Source organism: Paramisgurnus dabryanus, chromosome 6, assembly GCF_030506205.2.
Source record: "Paramisgurnus dabryanus chromosome 6, PD_genome_1.1, whole genome shotgun sequence".
Lineage (NCBI taxonomy): Eukaryota > Metazoa > Chordata > Actinopteri > Cypriniformes > Cobitidae > Paramisgurnus > Paramisgurnus dabryanus.
In genome coordinates, this window is record NC_133342.1 from 22,676,263 (window position 1) to 22,696,324 (window position 20,062).

Below are 20,062 nucleotides of genomic sequence, written 5' to 3' on the forward strand. Positions count from 1 at the left end.
TGGTCATGCATATGTGTGTTCTGTAAATATACCTTGTCCAGTCCAAAGGTCTTGGTGAGGGCGAAGCCCCAGCCCTGCTCGAAGGCTCTGCGAATCATGGCTGCGCTGGTTGTGGGGGGAGCGCTGGCCAGCCCAAACGGGTTAGGGAACTTAATCCCGCACATCTCAACGCTGATGTCTACGGCATCGATGGCACAGTGGAACAGAGGCAGTTTGGGAGTGGTGCTTACTGTGTTACCATGAAGAGACTGTGGAGAAAACATATTCATATATACACTTATTTTTGCATGTTATTTAAAAGGGTAACACACAGCATTTTCTTAAATTCACTTCGGCCTACCACAGGGGTTCAATGAGTAGAATAGATGTGACCCTGCCTGTGAAAACCCAGCTAAAGTTATTATTTTTTAGATTTAATTTTTTTTTTCTACATAAAATCATCCTCAATACTCTCTGAGTTATCTTTAATATTGACTGAGTAAGGGGGCGTGCACATCAAAGCTTTTACGCCCGCGGCATATGTTTTCAATTGTTTCCAATGGAAGCTTGCTGCTTTTCAAAAAAGCCAGCAGCTAGTGGTTTTTTTCCACGTTGAAAGCGGAGCTCTGCAATTTTTCCCCGATCAGCGCCGAACGACGAGAGTTGAAAAATATTCAACTTTGGGTGAAAAGCTCACCTAGTCCATGTCAGTTCTCACATGGCCAATCACAGTGGAGGAGGGGCGGGATAAATATCACAACAACCAACAGGCACATCATACAATGACTATTAAACAAAGCAGAAGTATCACAGCAACCAAAGCGCTAAGCTGAAAAAAACAGCTGGCATTCGCTTTTTAAAGCTTTGGTGTGCACACCCCCTAAGATCATGTCAAATATTAAAATCATCATCAAATTATTTGATTAAACCAAACTTTGATTCTCGATATCTCAGAATTTAATTTTAAAACTTTTGGTTGGTTTTCACAAACAGGATCACATATTATAACATTTCTTAACTATGATAAAACTTTGTGGTGTTATGGAAATCTTTGATATTTAGTTTACTTAATGTCACTATGGTGGGATATACAGGACTTAATTAATCTTCTTCATATGAAGAGTTTGGTTCTAAAACACGATTAACGTAATTAAAAAAATAATAATAATAATAATAACCACCAAAATCAGTATTGTATCAGGTCAGTATTAAAAAGTAAATTCTTAATTGTATGCAAAATCCGATATCCAACGTCATATTCTGTTATTATTTCTCCCCTTTTTTCCCCAAAATGTGATGAACACCAGTCCTCCTTCTCTACAGAATGCAATAAATCCGCTCAACAAATCACAGCGCACCATTCAACCCATTGTAAACAACAATGGCGGCGCATTAAATACACACAGAATCCTAGTTTTCCTCATCTACTTTGTACTTCGTGATCAACAAACAAACAAAAACAAAATAATACTTTTGATGGCATTGATAAACCTGTGGTGGTTTTCTGTGGTGGGGAAGAAACATACAGTAAGCCACTCGGGAGACGAAAAAATTGCTGTCTATTGCTTGTTCTCACACGACAGCATCAAGCTTCTGTCATGCTAACACATTGACCCCATGGGATCTAATGAAAAACTTTCCATTATTTTACTTAAAGTCAATGAAAATCAAGCAGGACCAAAACATTTTTCCAGCTGATCGCGGTCAAAACAGTTCAGAGACGTCCCAATGATGACAGCAGCAATTACAGTGTTATTAATATTAATAAGTAAGTGTTTTGATTAATGCCATTCATGTTTAATCAGTGTACACTACTAGTGAACTAAATAAATATAATATAGCAAAGATGAATGCACATTTATATATTGCTTCAATAGATTTATAGTATTTTGGAAAAAAACTTAGTTTTTATAATAAATCTTTGAAAATCAAATTATGGATTTGAATTTTTAATGTTATTCTAACCTAAAGATGCTATGTGAAAGATTGAAACAGAAAATAGTGTTTTTGATCTTGTTGCTTTCTTGGTATAGAAAACACATTTTTACTGAAATTAGTCAAAATGGATTTATTGCATTTTGGAACCAAACTCTTCATATATAACTTAACATTTATATTATTTATAAAACATACAGTAGCTATGGGCAGAAATGTTTTTTATTCATGCACAGTGTCCCTCTGGATTCTCACAAAGATTTTTCTCCCTTACTACATCTTTTGAGTTTTTCACTCAGTGCCACAATCATCACTGGTTTTCTCACTAAGGGCCTGAAGACAAAGACATTAAGGCATTGGAGAAGTTTTAAATGAACTGCTCAACAGAGACTATAGGACAATTACGATGCTTCGGTATGATTTTCTGTAAACCAGGTGCATTGTGAAAAGCCACACACACAAATAAAATAGACTCGACACCTGTTCGCCAACGCGGCTGTCAATTCCACACAATGTGTTTTAGTAAAGCTTTCTTTACAGTCAGACAACAGGAACAACAGAACATTTCTTTCTGCTGAAAATCCATACATAAACCCCTAACACCCACAATAAAACACGATCTTATCTTGCAACGATTTACGTGATCTTGAACTGCTGAACCCATTAGCAAATATTTGAACAGCTCTTTCTCTGTACACCGAAATTACGGAATGGTTTTGGGGGGAAATGGATCTGCTGAACAAACACTTCAGCGTGACTTCCTCTGGCCACTGTTACATTAGTGATTAACCTCCACATGAACCTTTTTTTTACATGTCGCTACTTAGTCTTTAGTACAAATTCACAGAAAATAGTCTTTAGCTTGAAACACATAAAAGGAAGAACTTCTACAGTGTGAGCGGCTCAGCCAAAAAGTACTCAAGATGTCACCCCGAGAAAAAAAGTCCCTGTGGAATAATGCCCTAGCTGTAAAAACTGTTAGCGCAAAACTTTAAGTGCTACACTAATGCTGAAAATTGCTGGCACCGACACGTAATGCGAAGCATGCTCTTACAGCTACACACAACTGTGGCCAAACACTAAGTATGTTGTGTAAGACGTCCAATTTCAGAATGAGATAGATTGGCTTATTGAGTGGAGGGCCCACCTGGATGTACTTGTGGATGTGCCAGGAAGCTTGTTTGCCATCATTGACAGACTCCACGGTGGTGTTGGCCAAGCCGGCGATGTCTCCGCCGGCAAACACCCAGGGTTCGCTGGTCTGCATGGTTTCGGTGTTCACCTTAGGTGTCCCCCATCCATTCAGCTTGACAGGTTTCATGGCATCTTTAACTGTAACAGCATTCAATGTCATACAGATTAGAGTTCACTCTTAAAGGTGTGAAGACTAGATGAGAATCGCATTATTAAGACCAATACTGTATTTATAATGGTATATAATTTATATATGTACACATATAGTGCTGTGCAAAATTCTTAGTAGTGGTCGACCGATATGGGTTTTTTGATGGCTGATGCCGATATGAAGAAAGCAATGTGGCAATGTGGCCGGTATTTAAAATATATCATTAAAGTAACTGAGAAACATACAAACAATAAGTGAAACTAAATAAACATTGATTTAGCATATTTATGCATATTAGCATATTATTCTCTTAATTGAAAAAAACTTTTAATGAGGTAAAAATTATAATGAGGTTAAATAATTACTGCTATAACATGTATAATTAATGACAAAAACAGTATTTAATTCCTTAATATTAAAAAATTAATTACATTATGCTACTTTACTCTCTAAAAGGTTGATTCATTTTCTTAAAGTTAAAAATATATTATTAGACCAAAAAACATGTGTGTCTGTTCTTCTGTTTTGTCTTTGTAAAAAAATACAAAAACACGACAATTGCACACGCACACCTTGCTGGGCATCGAGTGATGCTGGTTATTGAGTGTGGTGTCTTATTTATAAGTTACCAACAGCAATGCACATATCTAAGGAAGAGCCGGTCGTGGGATTTGTCACTTTTTGTGAGGTACATTTTTTTCAGTTTGTTGTCACCAGTTGTAGTTACCGCTGGACCGTGGATATGAGACCTCACATAACTGTTTGAGTGACACTTTGTTGCTTACCGGACTCGGAGTGTTACACACAACAAAATGTTACGTTAAGAAGGAAGTGATGAATAGTTATCTCATCATCTTTTAAACGCTGGCTGTGTGTTTAACTTTGTGCAACGCTGCATGAGCTGGTCGGCGTGTGGCACAGAGCTTTTGCGGAAGTGATTTTAAAGCATATGAAGCAGTTTGCTTTTGGGTTGTTCTCGTGGCGCTTTGTGTCATGTGCCAACCGGTCTGTGGGTCACTGCATGTGCTCGAATGTACAGTATTATGCGAAATACTTCGCTTTTAAAGTGTACCTGTGCTATTATCTGCCTTCAAAACAACTGGCAGTAGATTTAATAAAGTGTTACATAACAAAAAATGATATTCAAACATTTTTAAGTGATGTTTCAGTGTCTTTGCTTAACTTTGTGATTGCTGGATATGATGCAAGCTGAAAATAAAGACATGACAGTCTGTGCAGATGCCTGCACAAGAATTTGTAACCCTGACAGCCTTGTTGATGCTTTTTCCTTGCCTGTTATTGTCGAGTATATTTTCCCTTTTTGTTTTTTCCTTATGAATCCCCCGTCCCTCCGTCGGCTCTCCTTGCCTGACGCTCCACTGATCATGAAGACTGCCGTTCTCATCACTTTCGGCAAAAAAACATCCTCACACCCCCATTTGTCCCCACCATCTTTCTCTCTCTCTCAATTTCTCTCTCTCACACTTATGCTCACATGCGCGTGCTATGGTGTGTGACGAATCTAAGGGACTCCAGAGATCTTCTCCTTAAATGAAATGGCCTCCTCTCAGAATCAAGTAGAACTCTCCGGAGTAACTTCTCATAGAACCGCTCACTGCCAAGCTCCATTAGAAGACAAAACGCATGTTGTTGTGTGAAATACAGTGAGGAAGACACTGGCAGGGAAAAATGCAACAGCTTAGAAGAGATGAAGTGACTTCAGAAAGATGAATGCGAGACAGAAGGGGCAAAAGAATAATTGCTTAAATAATTTAGAGGAAACTAATGTATATCGACTAAACAAATGTGCATTTATGAATTTGGCCTTGGATCGAAAGTTCCAAACTGTATAAAAAAAACTACATCTATATAAACTGGTTCACTTCAACCTCACTAATCAACTAATGAGATCACTGACTAGTCAACCATCTGGACCCATCAGCAGCAACCATGCCAGCTTTATGCTTTCCAATATTCCTCAGACCCAAGGATGTGGGTACAGAAAGGTTAATGTCATGCATCAGGGGGTCTGGCGAAGGGTCGGCATAGTGTTAAAAGTAGCCAGTCAGCTGCCCATCCCGCTGGCCAGCGGTGATCTAATCACAGACCAGCCTGCCCACCCAAGATTGCAGTGGGAGAAATTCTCGCATTCTCAGCTTTTCTATTCTCTACGCTGCGACGAAGCTCTCCTCTGTCGGCTCTGCTGGCCATTGGAGTGGATAAGTAATTCATATCTTGGAAAAGGTCCGGGGAGTGAGTGGCATTTATAAGCTTGCTATCTCTGAGCTTCAAGTCAGTGATGAAACGACACTCTGCTCAGAGACATTACAGTGTTTAGGATGGATGACAGGTCGGCTGGAGAGCAACAACACTGGGACAACAAAACGCTAAGTAAAAAACTTGAAAAGGGGAAAAATAGCTGGATGAAGTTAGACACACACCAACAAAGATATACATATGAGTGTGTGTGGGTGTACTGTATTAGGGATGCACTGAAATTTTGGTCATCGGAAATTTTTGGCTGAAAATTGCATGAACTGTTGTTGGCCAAAATAAAAAAAAATGTTGAAAAAAAATGCCGTTCCTCCTCTCAGATTTAACTCTCACTGCAACTATTACACAGCATAGCGCAATTGTGACAGCTACAGTATGTGTAAATACTCAAAATGACTCACAAGTTCCGCGTGATGTACCGCTAACCGTGATCTCGCTATAATGCGTGTCTAGTGTGAGATCGCATACACTGACTTGCATTATATTTTAATTGGAGCTTAAGTCCTCCTATAAAACACAACAGGCTATTTAATACAGTCGTTAATGTTCAGTGGGTCTGTCAATTACTGAAGATAAAGTGCAGTTTTCAATAGCTCATGCTGGACGGACACAATAAAGGTGCTGACATCACTGAAGCTTATTTATACATGCAAAATAAAAAATAAAAAATAATAATTTCTGGAAATAAAGTAAAAAAAAAAAAATTAACGGCAAATGTGACATGTGCTGGCAAAATGATTTCGAATGAGGACATTTTCAAAAATTAGTTATTTATATATTTTGACATTTTTAATGAAAAAAATTCAAAACAATGTATGATTTGTTGAAATCTGTCAAAAAATGACTACACATGTTTGAAGTCAGCAAAGTAAATTTTGAGAAAAATCGATTTAAAGATTTTTGAAAGTTCTAAAAACAAAATCACAGCATCCATACTATAAAATCCCTGGTAAAACTAATAGATTTGGCACACACAGTGTCAAAAACAATACTATAGGAAAAATATGTTTAATTTTTTCTTTCTTTTTTTATTGTTTGATTGACATTGAGACAAACAGCTTTAAAATCTACTGTAATGAAAGGATCAAATATAATCTAACACTTCAGATATTTTTCCCAACAGTTAACCAAACATTCACTTAAGACATAACAGATTATATCTGCGTAAATTCTTGTTAAAACAGATATTTTTAAAACTGTAATTCTGTGTAAAGAGCCATAAGACATGAAAACGATCTCGCTTGCACTGGCTGACAGATCCACGTGCACACAGATGCCGAGTCTGTGACCCCTATACATACATACAGTGAGGAAAATATGTACTTAAACACCCTGCTATTTTGCAAGTTCTCCCACTTAGAAATCATGGAGTGGTCTGAAATTGTCATCACAGGTGCATGTCCACTGTGAGAGACATAATCTAAAAAAAATCCAGAAATCACAATGTATGATTTTTAAACTAATTATTTGTATGATACAGCTGCAAATAAGTATTTGAATAGCTGTCTATCAGCTAGAACTCTGACCCTTAAAGACCTGTTAGTCTGCCTTTAAAATGTCCACCTCCACTCCATTTATTATCCTAAATTAGATGCACCTGGTTGAGGTCGTTAGCTGCATAAAGACACCTGTCCACCCCATACAATCAGTAAGAATCCAACTACTAACAAACCAGACTACTACAGTGGCCAAGACCAAAGAGCTGTCCAAAGACACTAGAGATAAAATTGTACACCTCCACAAGGCTGGAAAGGGCTACGGAGAAATTGCCAAGCAGCTTGGTGAAAAAAGGTCCACTGTTGGAGCAATCATTAGAAAATGGAAGAAGCTAAACATGACTGTCAATCTTCCTCGGACTGGGGCTCCATGCAAGGTCTCACCTCGTGGGGTCTCAATGATCCCAAGAAAGGTGAGAAATCAGCCCAGAACTACACGGGAGGAGCTGGTCAATGACCTGAAAAGAGCTGGGACCACCGTTCCAAGGTTACTGTTGATAATACACAAAGACGTCATGGTTTGAAATCAAGCATGGCACGGAAGGTTCCCCTGCTTAAACCAGCACATGTCCAGGTCTGTCTTAGGTTGGCCAATGACCATTTGGATGATCCAGAGGAGTCATGGGAGAAAGTCATGTGGTCAGATGAGACCAAAATAGATGGTCATAATTCCACTAAACGTGTTTGGAGGAAGAAGAATGATGAGTACCATCCCAAGAACACCATCCCTACCGTGAAGCATGGGGGTGGTAGCATCATGCATTGGGGGTGTTTTTCTGCACATGGGACAGGGCGACTGCACTGTATTAAGGAGAGGATGACCGGGGCCATGTATTGCAAGATTTTGGGGAACAACCTCCTTCCCTCAGTTAAAGCATTGAAGATGGGTCGAAGCTGGGTCTTCCAACATGACAATGACCCGAAGCACACAGCCAGGATAACCAAGGAGTGGCTCTGTAAGAAGCATATCACGGTTCTGGCGGGCCTAGCCAGTCTGCAGACCTAAAACTAATATAGAATCTTTGGAGGGAGCTCAAACCTGACCGATCTAGAGAAGATCTGTGTGTAGGAGTGGGCCAAAATCCCTCCTGCAGTGTGTGCAAACCTAGTAAAATGTGTGATTCAAACAAAGTATGTGAATGTTTGGTTGATATTTTGAAGGTAATCTGGTGCAATAAGGTTGTATTTGTGATGGTGGATTGATAAAGGATTCCCATAATGAAACAAGCCTCTGGTTTTTGAGGGTCTTATCATCTCCCGTCCCCCCCCCACACCCTCAAAGTGATGCTTATCATACTGCAGCTACTAAAATCTGCTAAGGAAAGATAAGTGGGGCGATGCTGAATGTTTATTGACCAGGGAACAGCCTGGTTTCTGTGATGACTGGCTGGGGAAATCTTTTGCATGGACCACAGGTACACAGTTACGCGTTCAGCATGCTTCTTTTAAACCACAGCAAAAACAATAAAACCTTAAAACATTTTTATGGGGGTCGGTCCACACAATATAACACAGAGCGGATGTAAGGACTAAAATAAATTTATGTATAGTAATCTTCAGACTGCACTGCCTGGCAAACAAATACAGTCTGAGCAACATGGGAATTTAAACCGTAGTTTTATTTTTTACTCTAAAAATGCACCACAGTATTAGCTCCAAAAGGACTTGAAATATTAATAAGCCTATACAAATTCAAGCTTATTAATAATAGCCAGAGCAGCTTTGTCTTTTGTGAGCTGTCAGTCTCAGCTGTGACCTCACCTACAGGATCCTGAAGCAAGGAGCCAAAGGCGCTGATGATGAAGTCGGCTTTGAGGTGAACGATCTGCTCTTCATCCTCAATCCAGGTGCCGTTGTCTTGCTGTTCAGTGCGGCAGAACCGCAGGCCCACCACGTGCCCATTTTTCATGATTACTTCACGGGGGCAAAGGAAGGGCAGGAACTCGCACTTTTCCTCTCTAGCCACTTCCATCTTAGAAACAAAGAAGTTAAAGCTCTTAATATTAATTGTTGGAGCACATGGGAGAACCTGAACATTTTATTTATTAAACTTTGAAAACATTTGATTTGTTAGTTAAGCTCAGTAATGTAGATTACTACAGTAAACAATTTACATGTCAAAGCATCCATTGTTTTTGTTTTTAACCCTTTTTGAGTGGGGGGGGGGTGAAAAGGTGATGTACACCTTCAAATTAAAGGTGCAGTGTGTAATTTTTTAGAAGGATCTCTTGACAGAAATGCAAATTATATACAAAACTATATTATCATGGGTGTATAAAGACCTTTCATAATGAACCGTTATGTTTTTATTACCATTGAATGAGACGTTTTTATCTACATACACTGAGGTTCCCCTTGCATAGAAGTCGCCATTTTGTGCCGCCATGTTTCTACAGAAGCCCTTAATGGACAAACTTTTTTTACTAAGTTGTCTCCGACGATGACATGTTTTTCCAGTGGCGGATATCGTAGCTTTTCTATGCGTTTCAAAAGCGAGGGGTGAGCAGTGGACTGAGCCACTGGCTGCAATTCGCAACCTCACCACTAGATGACGGTAAAATTTACACACTGCACCTTTAATATAACTCGGGCATTTTTTTTTGGTCTAGAAGCCTAATTTTGGTCTTGTTTTAAAGAAGACACTCTAAAGTTTTTTTACGGAAATGTCTGGAGGTGAAAATATATATTTTTATAGCAGTTAAAATGTATTTGTAATGAATAAAAATGCAATATAGTATTATTTATTATTTTTAATACAGAAATTTCAAAATTATCAAAACATTGAGTTTGTGTTGGTTTGCTGCATACTCTTGTCACAAATGAAGAAATTACAGTTTCTGCATTATTATTACTGCTAAAAGGTTTTAAAATATGAAAACTACATTCTTAGACCTTTCCAAAAATATATAGTTTGTCGTGATAGATTAACATTTACATGAAAAATGTTGAAGGAAACTTAGCGCCAGTTAACGGGTTAAATAAAATCATGTAAACAGTAAAATACAATGGAAACAGTCCATAATTCTATAATTCTTTGAATTTTTTAAAGCACTTACAGTACAGTACATACAAATATTCAGTAAAACATTTTATTTGAGCTGCCTAAATTTGTTTAATAGTCTGTTAAGGTGGGGATATTTTTTAAGGTGGATGAACTTCTGGTTATGCATTACCCATGAGTGATGTTTGCTACACGTAAACATTACTTTCCTAGTATCCTTGAGCGTACAGTATCATGCAAAGTAACTAGATGGCTTAATAGCATTAAATGGTCACAGGCAGTCTCGTGGCTATACTTTGAAATCCAGGTGTATTTAATGTCTATTACCTGGCCCCAGTGCACTTCATTTGTAAGTGCCCTATTGTAACCTGCATTTTTGAAAAACAAAAGGAGACTAAATTATTATCTGTGGTAATCAACAATACACCACAAATGCTGTGAGCTTAATGTACATTGAGCCTGGAAGAATCCTATAAAGTTAGATTCACTGTTTATCCTCTTAAATCTAACACTAATGGATGGGTAGTATCTCTCTCTGGATGTTTTTCCACAGCAGGAGACCGTTTTCCAATAGTTTTACATTGACTTGTTCCACCCTCAGGACACACTATACGTGTTAATCTTTTTCAGGCAAGTTGCACCGAGGAGATTAACTTAGATTCGCAACCCTCACTCTCTCACATCACTACTTCTGTCAACACGCTGCATACAATTACAGTGATGTTCCCTAAAGAGGCACTTGAGGAGAAAAGCTTTTATCCCTTTTCTCATCCTGCTCTTTACTATACTGTTTGTGTCCACATTGAAGCGCATGTCTCCGCATTGCAGTTATCCATCATCCACCGGATTCCACGGGCAACTTCATAAAACTGACAACTCATTTACAACACAACCTGCAATGCTACATATGGCATATTTACACTGTTGCATCTGAAGTGGCATTTAGTTGGATGTATACGGCAGTATAATGCTTCTCAAAGGTGCCATGAATTTAAATAGCAATTTAAATTGCATAAATAATGTCTGATGCATAACATTAATCTTTGAATAGAACAGAATTATGATTATTATTAGATTTTTTAGCTTTATTATTATCACCTGATAGAGCATTCTTGTGAGTTTGACTCCCAAGGAACTAAAGCGTATTTCAAATGGATAAATTTAACAACTTTAAAGCTCTGATGCTACATTGATATTTTGTATTATTCTCCATATGTTTTATTTTTTCAACCAAATTCAGATATCCAGCTGACCTCATACTCTTTACTGCTTTTGTGGCATTCTCTGCAGGCCAAGGAAAGCTTTTGTAAAGAAAGGCTTGATGTTGTTTCTCCAGACTCCAGAAAAAAACTTCTGCATCTTCTCACTACTTAACCCTCTCACTTCACCAAATCACCAAAACATGATTCTGGACATCTATACATCATTTTCTTTCCCCGCAGAATCTATTCCAAAAAAACCCTCTCAAACACTGCTGGCTTCTCTCGTCTCTACATAGACCGGGTTCACAAGCTCCAAATATCTCACCTCATGCCATTTCGAACCCATACCATCGCCCATACTCAACTTCATCTCACGGGACCTACCACCGTTCGTCAAATCCACCATCACCTCACCTCCTAACGTTGGGTCACGTCCCTCAGCACTTAACCCATCAGACATTCAGAGCTACACATCTTCAACACCTTTCCTCAGCAAAGCCCTGGAGCATGTTCAACCAGATCTATAAGAACAATCTCATTGATGGAACTTGTTTACTTTCTACCAGCAGGAAAAAACTACCAAATATAATGTAAAAATAAAGTAATGCTTTAAAAAAAAAAATCATGCCGCTGTCCGGGTGCTGAAAGGCTCTCGGCACGTGTGTAAATCCTTTATCTCCTGTTTGTAACCTTTTCTGACATACTTGTAAATTATTTTTTGATTATATTGGATAGCTATACATTTACAGCAATTAAAAGCCTGCTATTTTTACTTCCATGGCTAAAAGAAAACGGGTTTTAAAGGATTTAATAAAAAAATAACAATTTCTATAAACGTGAAAAACAACACAATTATTTAACATTAATCTTAAACTGGGGGTCTTCTTCCTCCGCTTAGTTTTTCAGTTTACAAAGTCCGTCATCGAAATAGGGATTAGACATAGCGCCAGCGCAACTGGCTTTTAAAGGGGATGAGAGCTGAGACTCACATTGGTTTATTGCACGTTACGCTCAAAACACTCCCATTACTCATTAAAAGAATAGGAGCAACACTTTTCAACCATGCGCTTGACACAAAAACCATTCCTACTATCGTTAAAATAGCAAAAGTTGATTCGGACACAACCGTTTAGACCGTGCGCTTTAGACAATGCACTTAGATCGTTAAAATAGGGCCCTATGTGTGAACAAAATTAGATTACCGGCATTTAGAACGGACACACTGTAAAAAGTAAAACATGGCTGTTTTTCGTTTGATGTAATTTTTTTCATTCCAATAGCCTAAACTTATTAGATTGTTAAGTAAAATACAAATTTTTAATTTGTATGTGTCTTTCAATCTATTTTATTAGATTGATACAATATAAATTATAACATAACAATGAAATTCAAATTATACATCCGATCAAACAACTTTTATTAGATTGATACAATATAAATTACAACATAACAATGAAATTCAAATTATGCATTCGATCAAACTACTTTTATTAGATTGATACAATATAATTTATAACATAACAATGAAATTCAAATGATAGATTCGATCAAACTGCTTTTATTAGATTAAGCACGGTTTGCGCATGCGCACAGATAAAAACTCGAGAGAATTCTTCTGGGAGAGACCGAGTCGACGGTTATCTGCTGAACAACGCGAACAGGACCCGTTTTTCAGGTAAGGGGGAATTAACCAAAATTGCACGTCTGTGTTATCCTTTCCCTTTATTTCAGCACTCACACTATAATTTTTATAAGGTAGTTCAGTTTTTATAAGGTGACTGTCACCGTTTTACCTATAGCCAGGTTTACAGGCTAGCGTGACCTAGCATAATGTAATAGGGATAATATTATATAGACTGATTGAACGGATATTATGAAAGGAAAAAATATTTTCTCGCTCTGAATGTTGTAAAAAAGTTGTTTTCATTACTAAGGCTTGAGTATATTGCATTTCTCTGCCGACAATTAACGTTAAATTAATTACCTCAATACAGTATGTGATGTGTAATGTTACACTGATTTTGCGGCTTGGAGTTTAGGCTAAATGCTCCGGGCGCTCAATGCCAATATGAACGTGGATTTTATATGCTTTATGTTTTACATTAGCGAAGGTGGAAATTAATGTATGGGTGGTGTACTTATTTATTTACTCATGGGGGTTATTTATTGTCTCGCCAGGATATGCCAAGTGATGAAGAACTGGAGCAAAGGTCCTCAGTAACATGCCCTCAACCGCAGCTGCTGTATCAATGTTATTTGGACTGACATACCAATGGTTTCTTATTTGTTCTTACAGTTGTGTCCAAAATTATTAGCACCCTTGGTAAATATGATCAAATAAGGCTGTGAAAATTCATCTGCATTGTTAATCCTTTTGATTTTTTATTAACAAAATTCACAAAAATGTATTCTTTTATTGGATAATAAGAATTTAAAATGGGGGGAAATATGATTATGAAATAAATGTTTTTCTCTAATACACATTGTCCAAAATTATTAGCACCCTTTTATTCAATACTTTTTAAAACCTCCATTTGCCAGTTTAACAGGTCTAAATTTTCTCCTATAATGCCTGAATAGGTAAGAAATCACCTAACAAGAGATCAGAGACCATTCCTTCATCCAGAATCACTCCAGACCTTTTAGATTCCCAGCTACATGTTGTTGCTTCTCCTCTTCAGTTCACTCCTCTCATTTTCTGTGGGGTTCAGGTCAGAAGAGTGGAATGGCTTTAGCAGAAGCTTGGTTTTGAGCTCAGTGACCCATTTTTGTGTTGTTTTTGAGGTTTGTGTTTTGGTTATTGTACAGTACGAGGATCCAAACATGGCCCATTATAAGAATTCTAACAGAGTCAGTCACTTACGGATTTTTTATCTGTTGGTATTTGATAGAATCCATGATGCCATGTATTTTAACAAGATGTCCAGAACCTCCAGCAGATATATAGGCCCACAACATCAAAAACACAGCAGTATATTTCATTGTACACATGGGGTACTTTTTTTCTCTGTGTTTACCAAACCCATCTTGAGTGTTTGCTGCTAAAAAGCTCATTTTTAAGTTTCATCTGACCATAGAAGCCATTCCCATTTAAAGTTCCAGTCATGACTGATAACTGAATATGCTTTAGTTTGTTTTTGAATGAGCTAGGAGAATTTTTCTTGTAACCCTCCCAAACAACATGTGTTGATGTAGGTTCTGTTTGACAATTTTTTAAAAGGTTTTCTGAACCAGAGGCTCAACAATTTTCTGCAATTCTTCAGCTGTGACTCTAGGAGAGTCTTTAGCTACTCAAACTCTCCTTCTCACCGTACATTAGGACGATATAGGCACACGTCCTCTTCCAGGCAGTTTTGTAACATTTTCTGATGGTTGGAAATTCTTAATTATTGCCCTGATGATGGAAATGCTCATTTTCACTGCTCTAGCTCTTTTCTTAAAGCCACTTCACCAATTTGTGAAGATCAATTATCTTTTGCTGCACATCAGAAATATATTCTTTGGTTTTTCTCATTGTGATGGATGATTAAGGGAATTTAGGCTTTGTTTCCCCTCCTCTTTATATTTTTGTGAAACAGAAGCCAGAGCTGAATGATTTTGTGTTTACAATCATGCTGGAGTTCTGAAAATTGTGAAAATGAATGGAAATATACTTCAGACATATTTTACCAATAAGAATTTCTAGGGGGGCTAATAATTCTGTCCAACGAGTATTTGAGAAAAACATTCATTTCATAATGATATTTCCCCTCCATTTTAAATTCTTATTATCCAGTGAAAGGATACATTTTTGTAAATTTTTTAAAAGAAAAATCAAAAGGATTAACAATGCAGATGAATTTTCACAGCCTTATTTGATCATATTTACCAAGGGTGCTAATATTTTTGGCCACAACTGTATTTGAAATACTCACATTTTAATATGCTATATGAAATTAAACTTGAAATGAACTGATTACTCGAACTGTCTCAGAATGTTGTATTTGTAAAATGTTTGTTTTGCCAAAAAAGTCTGTAAAAACAGTGATTTTCATGCGATTTAATAAATATTTAAAATAACGTTTGATCTGACTCATTTAAACATGTATTTATATATTGAGAGAATTTAAAATTTTTAGATTATGTCAATTGTGAAGCCTTTTATATTGGAATGAATACATATTTCAGATTGAAGGAAACTGAATTTAGATCAAGTCTTTTAAAAATCTTTTTTTTTAATTAAAGCCAATTTAAAATATTTGATTTACACCAAATTCAGAAAAGAGTTTGCATGAAATGCAAAAAATTAGTTTAAACTGAATGGTTTCTGAACATTAGATCAATGTAAAATCTTTATTGTGAATGGTTACTTCAATTTTATTAGGTTAATCCAATGTTTCACTTTTTACAGTGCAGCGTCATACCGCGCTGACAGCTTCGGGCCAATCATAATGTTTTGATACAGATTATGTGTTTACCCCCGCACTGTTTACAGACCTTTCCACACGCACGCTGCTTAAAAGTCAAACACACCTGAAAATTTCTTTACCAAAGTTCAGCTTACCATCTATTTGCCGATGTCCTTAGCACACCCTCTGTGAAGCCTAATGTGCAGTACTGTTGTTTAAGACGCAGGTTCAGTTTGACGTCGCCTAATGCAATGTTGTTTGGTCGTAAACCGCCATTGTTTACAAATCCAACACTGAGCTCGCTGCACAGCAAAGGTTTCACCGCTTTCTCATTGAGTTTACTGGTATTTTGATACTGATGTGTGAATGATATCTTACTGGTAAAAAGACTGAACGTCATTGCATGTGTGAACAATGCTAAAATAATTACAGTGAAATTACAGTGTAAAAGAGGCTATTGTCATTTTTCTGAATAGATTTTAATGTGGGAGCTTTATGCTCTTCATTTTAATCAAGTTTTAAAGGTAGCCTATAGCGGAAGATTTTCCCAAAATTTTTTAAAGAACCGCCCCTCCACTTTTTAAAAAAATGCACATGCTCCTCCCGAGAGGGAACGCCTATTAACGTGTGCACGAGAGAGCATGCCCGAGCCTGGTTCTTCTCTTCGCTCGGTTTACAAGTTGCTGCCAGCATGGCTCATGCATTGAAATGTTTACTGTGTCTGCGCACTTCGTGACTTGTGCCAGGCCTAGCATCGCTAATCATAGCTTACATCAACTTTGACTAGCAGTGATTTTAAATGGATTTCTCCAAATAGCATGCCAAACTTTACCTGTCGAGTAGAAACCTGTGTGAAATACACTGTTAGACATTTCTGTAATTTTTACAGTTATTTACTGTATATCACCCAGTATAATACTGTAAACTATTTATACAGTACATAACTGTAATTCGCGTTGCATTTTGGGAATTTTCTGTGACATCATACATCATATACAGTAATTTACTGTATTTTTGAAAATTATATTTTCTAACAGTCTTTTGGTGGTATTTTCCGTATTCACACAAATCCTTATATACATTTTTGACAATTGTATACACACAGGCATTGACTTATTTTAGCTAAGGAACCATGTAGCAGCACAGGTGTTCAGAGGACCGATTTCAGGTGTGCACATAAACTGAAGAGTTTTCAAACAAGACTTTATGGACTTTCCCTGGGACAGCTGCGCTTTTCAGTTGAAGATACACGAGATGAGAGAATGAAAAAAGACCAGCAAGGTAAAATAATCTATATAAGTTATTTATTATCAGACCCGCGGTTGTTGTTTACCCGAACGGGACATTTTAAAACCGTTAACAGGACGCGTTGCTTAACGTATAACGGTAATATTAGTTTACCAAAGTCAGTATAAACCTAATTAATAAATCATACTGTGTGTATGCAAGCCTACGAGCACGCGCGGTGCGTTAAATTACACGCTAGTGTTTTCCTTTTATAAAACTATTATGAAGAAATGCTTAACGTAGCCTAATGTATACGTCAATGATATGAAAAGATCAGATTTAGTATATAACGTTACCACAGAGAATAATTTATTAATATAAAAGCATATTTAAAAAAGTGTAAGTTACCACGTTGTGTTTATATTCTCATCCGCTTGGCTTTACCTGTTACATAAATTATGCGTTATTAATAAGGTGTATAACTAAATTTTATCTTTCAAATTCGTTAAACTACGTTTAGAAAGTCCCATGTGAACATAATAAGAGTTTCCTACACATTTAGTTTTACAAACGACTTCAACGTATGAGCGTATGTTATGTGTGTGTTGTGGCCAATCGGAAAAACATTATATTTTCAATGTGAATATGTTTAAACATAAAGGCTGAAACCTAATTTGCATAAAATACAGTTTTAAAATGTGTTTTTGTTTTGTATTAAATTGCTTTTGAGGCCAATGTAGCTGTTCAGTAAATATTCAGCCTTGATCAGAAAACCACGTCCCACTGTCATAACACACAGACCTGTGGCCATGTGTAGTGATTCAGGTAGTGTACATCTACTCTGGTTATCATTTCAAAACAGTATTTACTGAAAAATATGAGTGTTTAGCATCATGTATTAAATGTGTTAAATATGTCCTTTTTCCCCTGCATTTATTCTGCTGTCTAAAATTCTTTGGGAGGATAAATGAAGGAGGATGTAACAAAATACACTGCAAGAACTGGAATGAGAGACAAGTGAGGATGAAGAGGACAACAGAATATCCATCCTTTCTTCACCACCTCACAGAGTTTGAGTGAAACAACTTGTATTCGGTGAGACACTTCTCAATAAGATACAGTATGTGCTGCATATATGGGTTAGTTAGGTCTCCCTAATTAACTAACAGCTGTAACAAACAGTACTGTAAAAACTGTGGTTCAAAATAATTATGACCATCTTTCTTTTGCTTACAGGATTCACAGGATTACTTTATAACAAGACTGATTATTTTATACCAGAAGTATGGTTTTTTTTGAAGCTACTGTATTATTTCTTATGACAATTCATTTTGATGTGCATTCAGAACTGTAAGTTGGTAAGTATATTTACTGTATTTACTGTAAGTAAAGGCTAAAGAGTATATCTCCTCTAGTTCTAATTTCTAGTTCTAAGTTCTGTTCCCAATAATGTTAAGCCAACATAAAAGTGTCCAGTTTTTAAATTGTTTAGGAATGTTTCTTGATTGTGCGAATGTTAGAGGAATGTTACATTTTATTTTCATACAATGTCATGTTTAAATGTACTCACAATGTTTAAACACATGTTTAGTATATTTTATGAATGTTTATATGCAATATTTTAACAGAACATTAAGAAATAATGTTTTACAACAGTTTGTAAATAATAGAATGTAATGTTTTTTTATCATTACAAGCAAAAACATTCATAACGTTATTGGGAACTTTGGAAACTTTCAAGGAACATTCTTAGAACCTTTCTCTGTGGTTGAGCATTGTGTTAGCATCATTAAACGGCATGGGTTCGAACAAGGGAATGCACATGCTGATAAAAAATTTATACTTTGCATTGCACTGTATTTTATTTGCCTTTTTCTGTAAATGTGAAGATAAATGTAAAGACAGACAGTCATTGTTTCATTTTAAACCAGTTCTATTTTAAGAGAACTTAACTAGACTAAATAAAAGGGTCAAAAATTTTTTTATTTTGCTATTATGATACTGATTTTGTGGTGTTATGGGTTTTCTGGTTACAGTGGTAGTGAATCATGATCACCTCTCTAGCTTCAAAAGTAGGATGCAAAATGTATAACACCAAATCATTATAGCATAACTCCATGTAACTTGACATAATTTAAAGTCGTCTAAAGGCAGACATGATTCCGTGTGAAGTCCTATGCCAAAGACTCTCCAAATACTGCATCTACACATTCTTCCTGATGTGTATATTTTGTTGGTATATCCTGGTTGTTGCAGACCTGACAGTAAACTTGACTGTGAGCTTCCTATCCATCAGGTATAGCTGTTTACTTGCATTACTCATTTAGAGAAATGACGGGTCAAAATTTATTTTATGGATTATATTTTCATCACCCCTTTTTGTATGTCTTTGGGACACTTGAAATATATAGCACGTATAATGTGGAGCCATTTTATAATGCGGTCACAGACTACTCCCATTGTAACTGGAAAACCAAAGAAAATCATTGTTTAAATTATAAAATTATAATTTTTGGATTAACTAAACCTGTAATCAGTGTTATATGTATGTATGTTTATAATTTGTGTTATTTTAAATGTATTACTGCAAATGATTTGAAATGTGTACTGTATGTTTTAAATGTAATTTCACACAACTTCTTAAAGTATTTGTATTGTTTTAAATAAAGGCTTCAATATTTGAAATTGTCTCTTTGAATTAAATGTTAGCAGTATATGTAGGTTAAAATGTAAAAATTTATTTTATCTAAAAATTATAGCTAATTTAAATATAATAAAAATGAATGTATATAAAATAAAAATAATAGTAGTATAGTATACAGTAGTACAGTATATAACTTTTTTACGGTAGCACACTGTATTACATATTTACAGTAGGATTTAAATACTGTAAAATGGAAATACAGTTTAGAACTGTAAATCTTATTTACAGTAACCTACTGGCAACAGTGTTGCCAGTAGGTTACTGTAAAAATCCTTGAAAATGTCTAACAGTGTATTCTCCCGAAAACACTCTGGCCTTGTTTCTTTCTTCAGAGGCCTTTCTCTTCTTGTCATACAATTCAAAAACACTTTTTCTCTTGCGACCCTCAAGACATTACGGTGTCAAAAAATACGGTGAGAACGCAAGCTTTAATGAATGGCTGAAACTCTAGCCCACCACACGCATATACACCTGAAAGTGTGCATGCAGGGAAATACGCCGGCCTTACATA

The 20,062-nt window shown here is 36.4% G+C and overlaps 1 protein-coding gene across 1 annotated transcript in view; it reads right to left on the reverse strand.

Annotated features, from left to right (window-relative positions):
• The window catches only part of dpydb (dihydropyrimidine dehydrogenase b), a 153,609-nt gene that overhangs the window by 76,295 nt on the left and 57,252 nt on the right, over positions 1 to 20,062 (reverse strand). The window contains exons 11-13 of the mRNA XM_065276109.2: positions 8,791 to 9,001; positions 3,062 to 3,246; positions 33 to 248 (exon numbers count right to left, since the gene is read on the reverse strand). Coding sequence (XP_065132181.1) covers positions 33 to 248; positions 3,062 to 3,246; positions 8,791 to 9,001 — 612 coding nt within the window. The remainder of the gene's footprint in view (positions 1 to 32; positions 249 to 3,061; positions 3,247 to 8,790; positions 9,002 to 20,062) is intronic.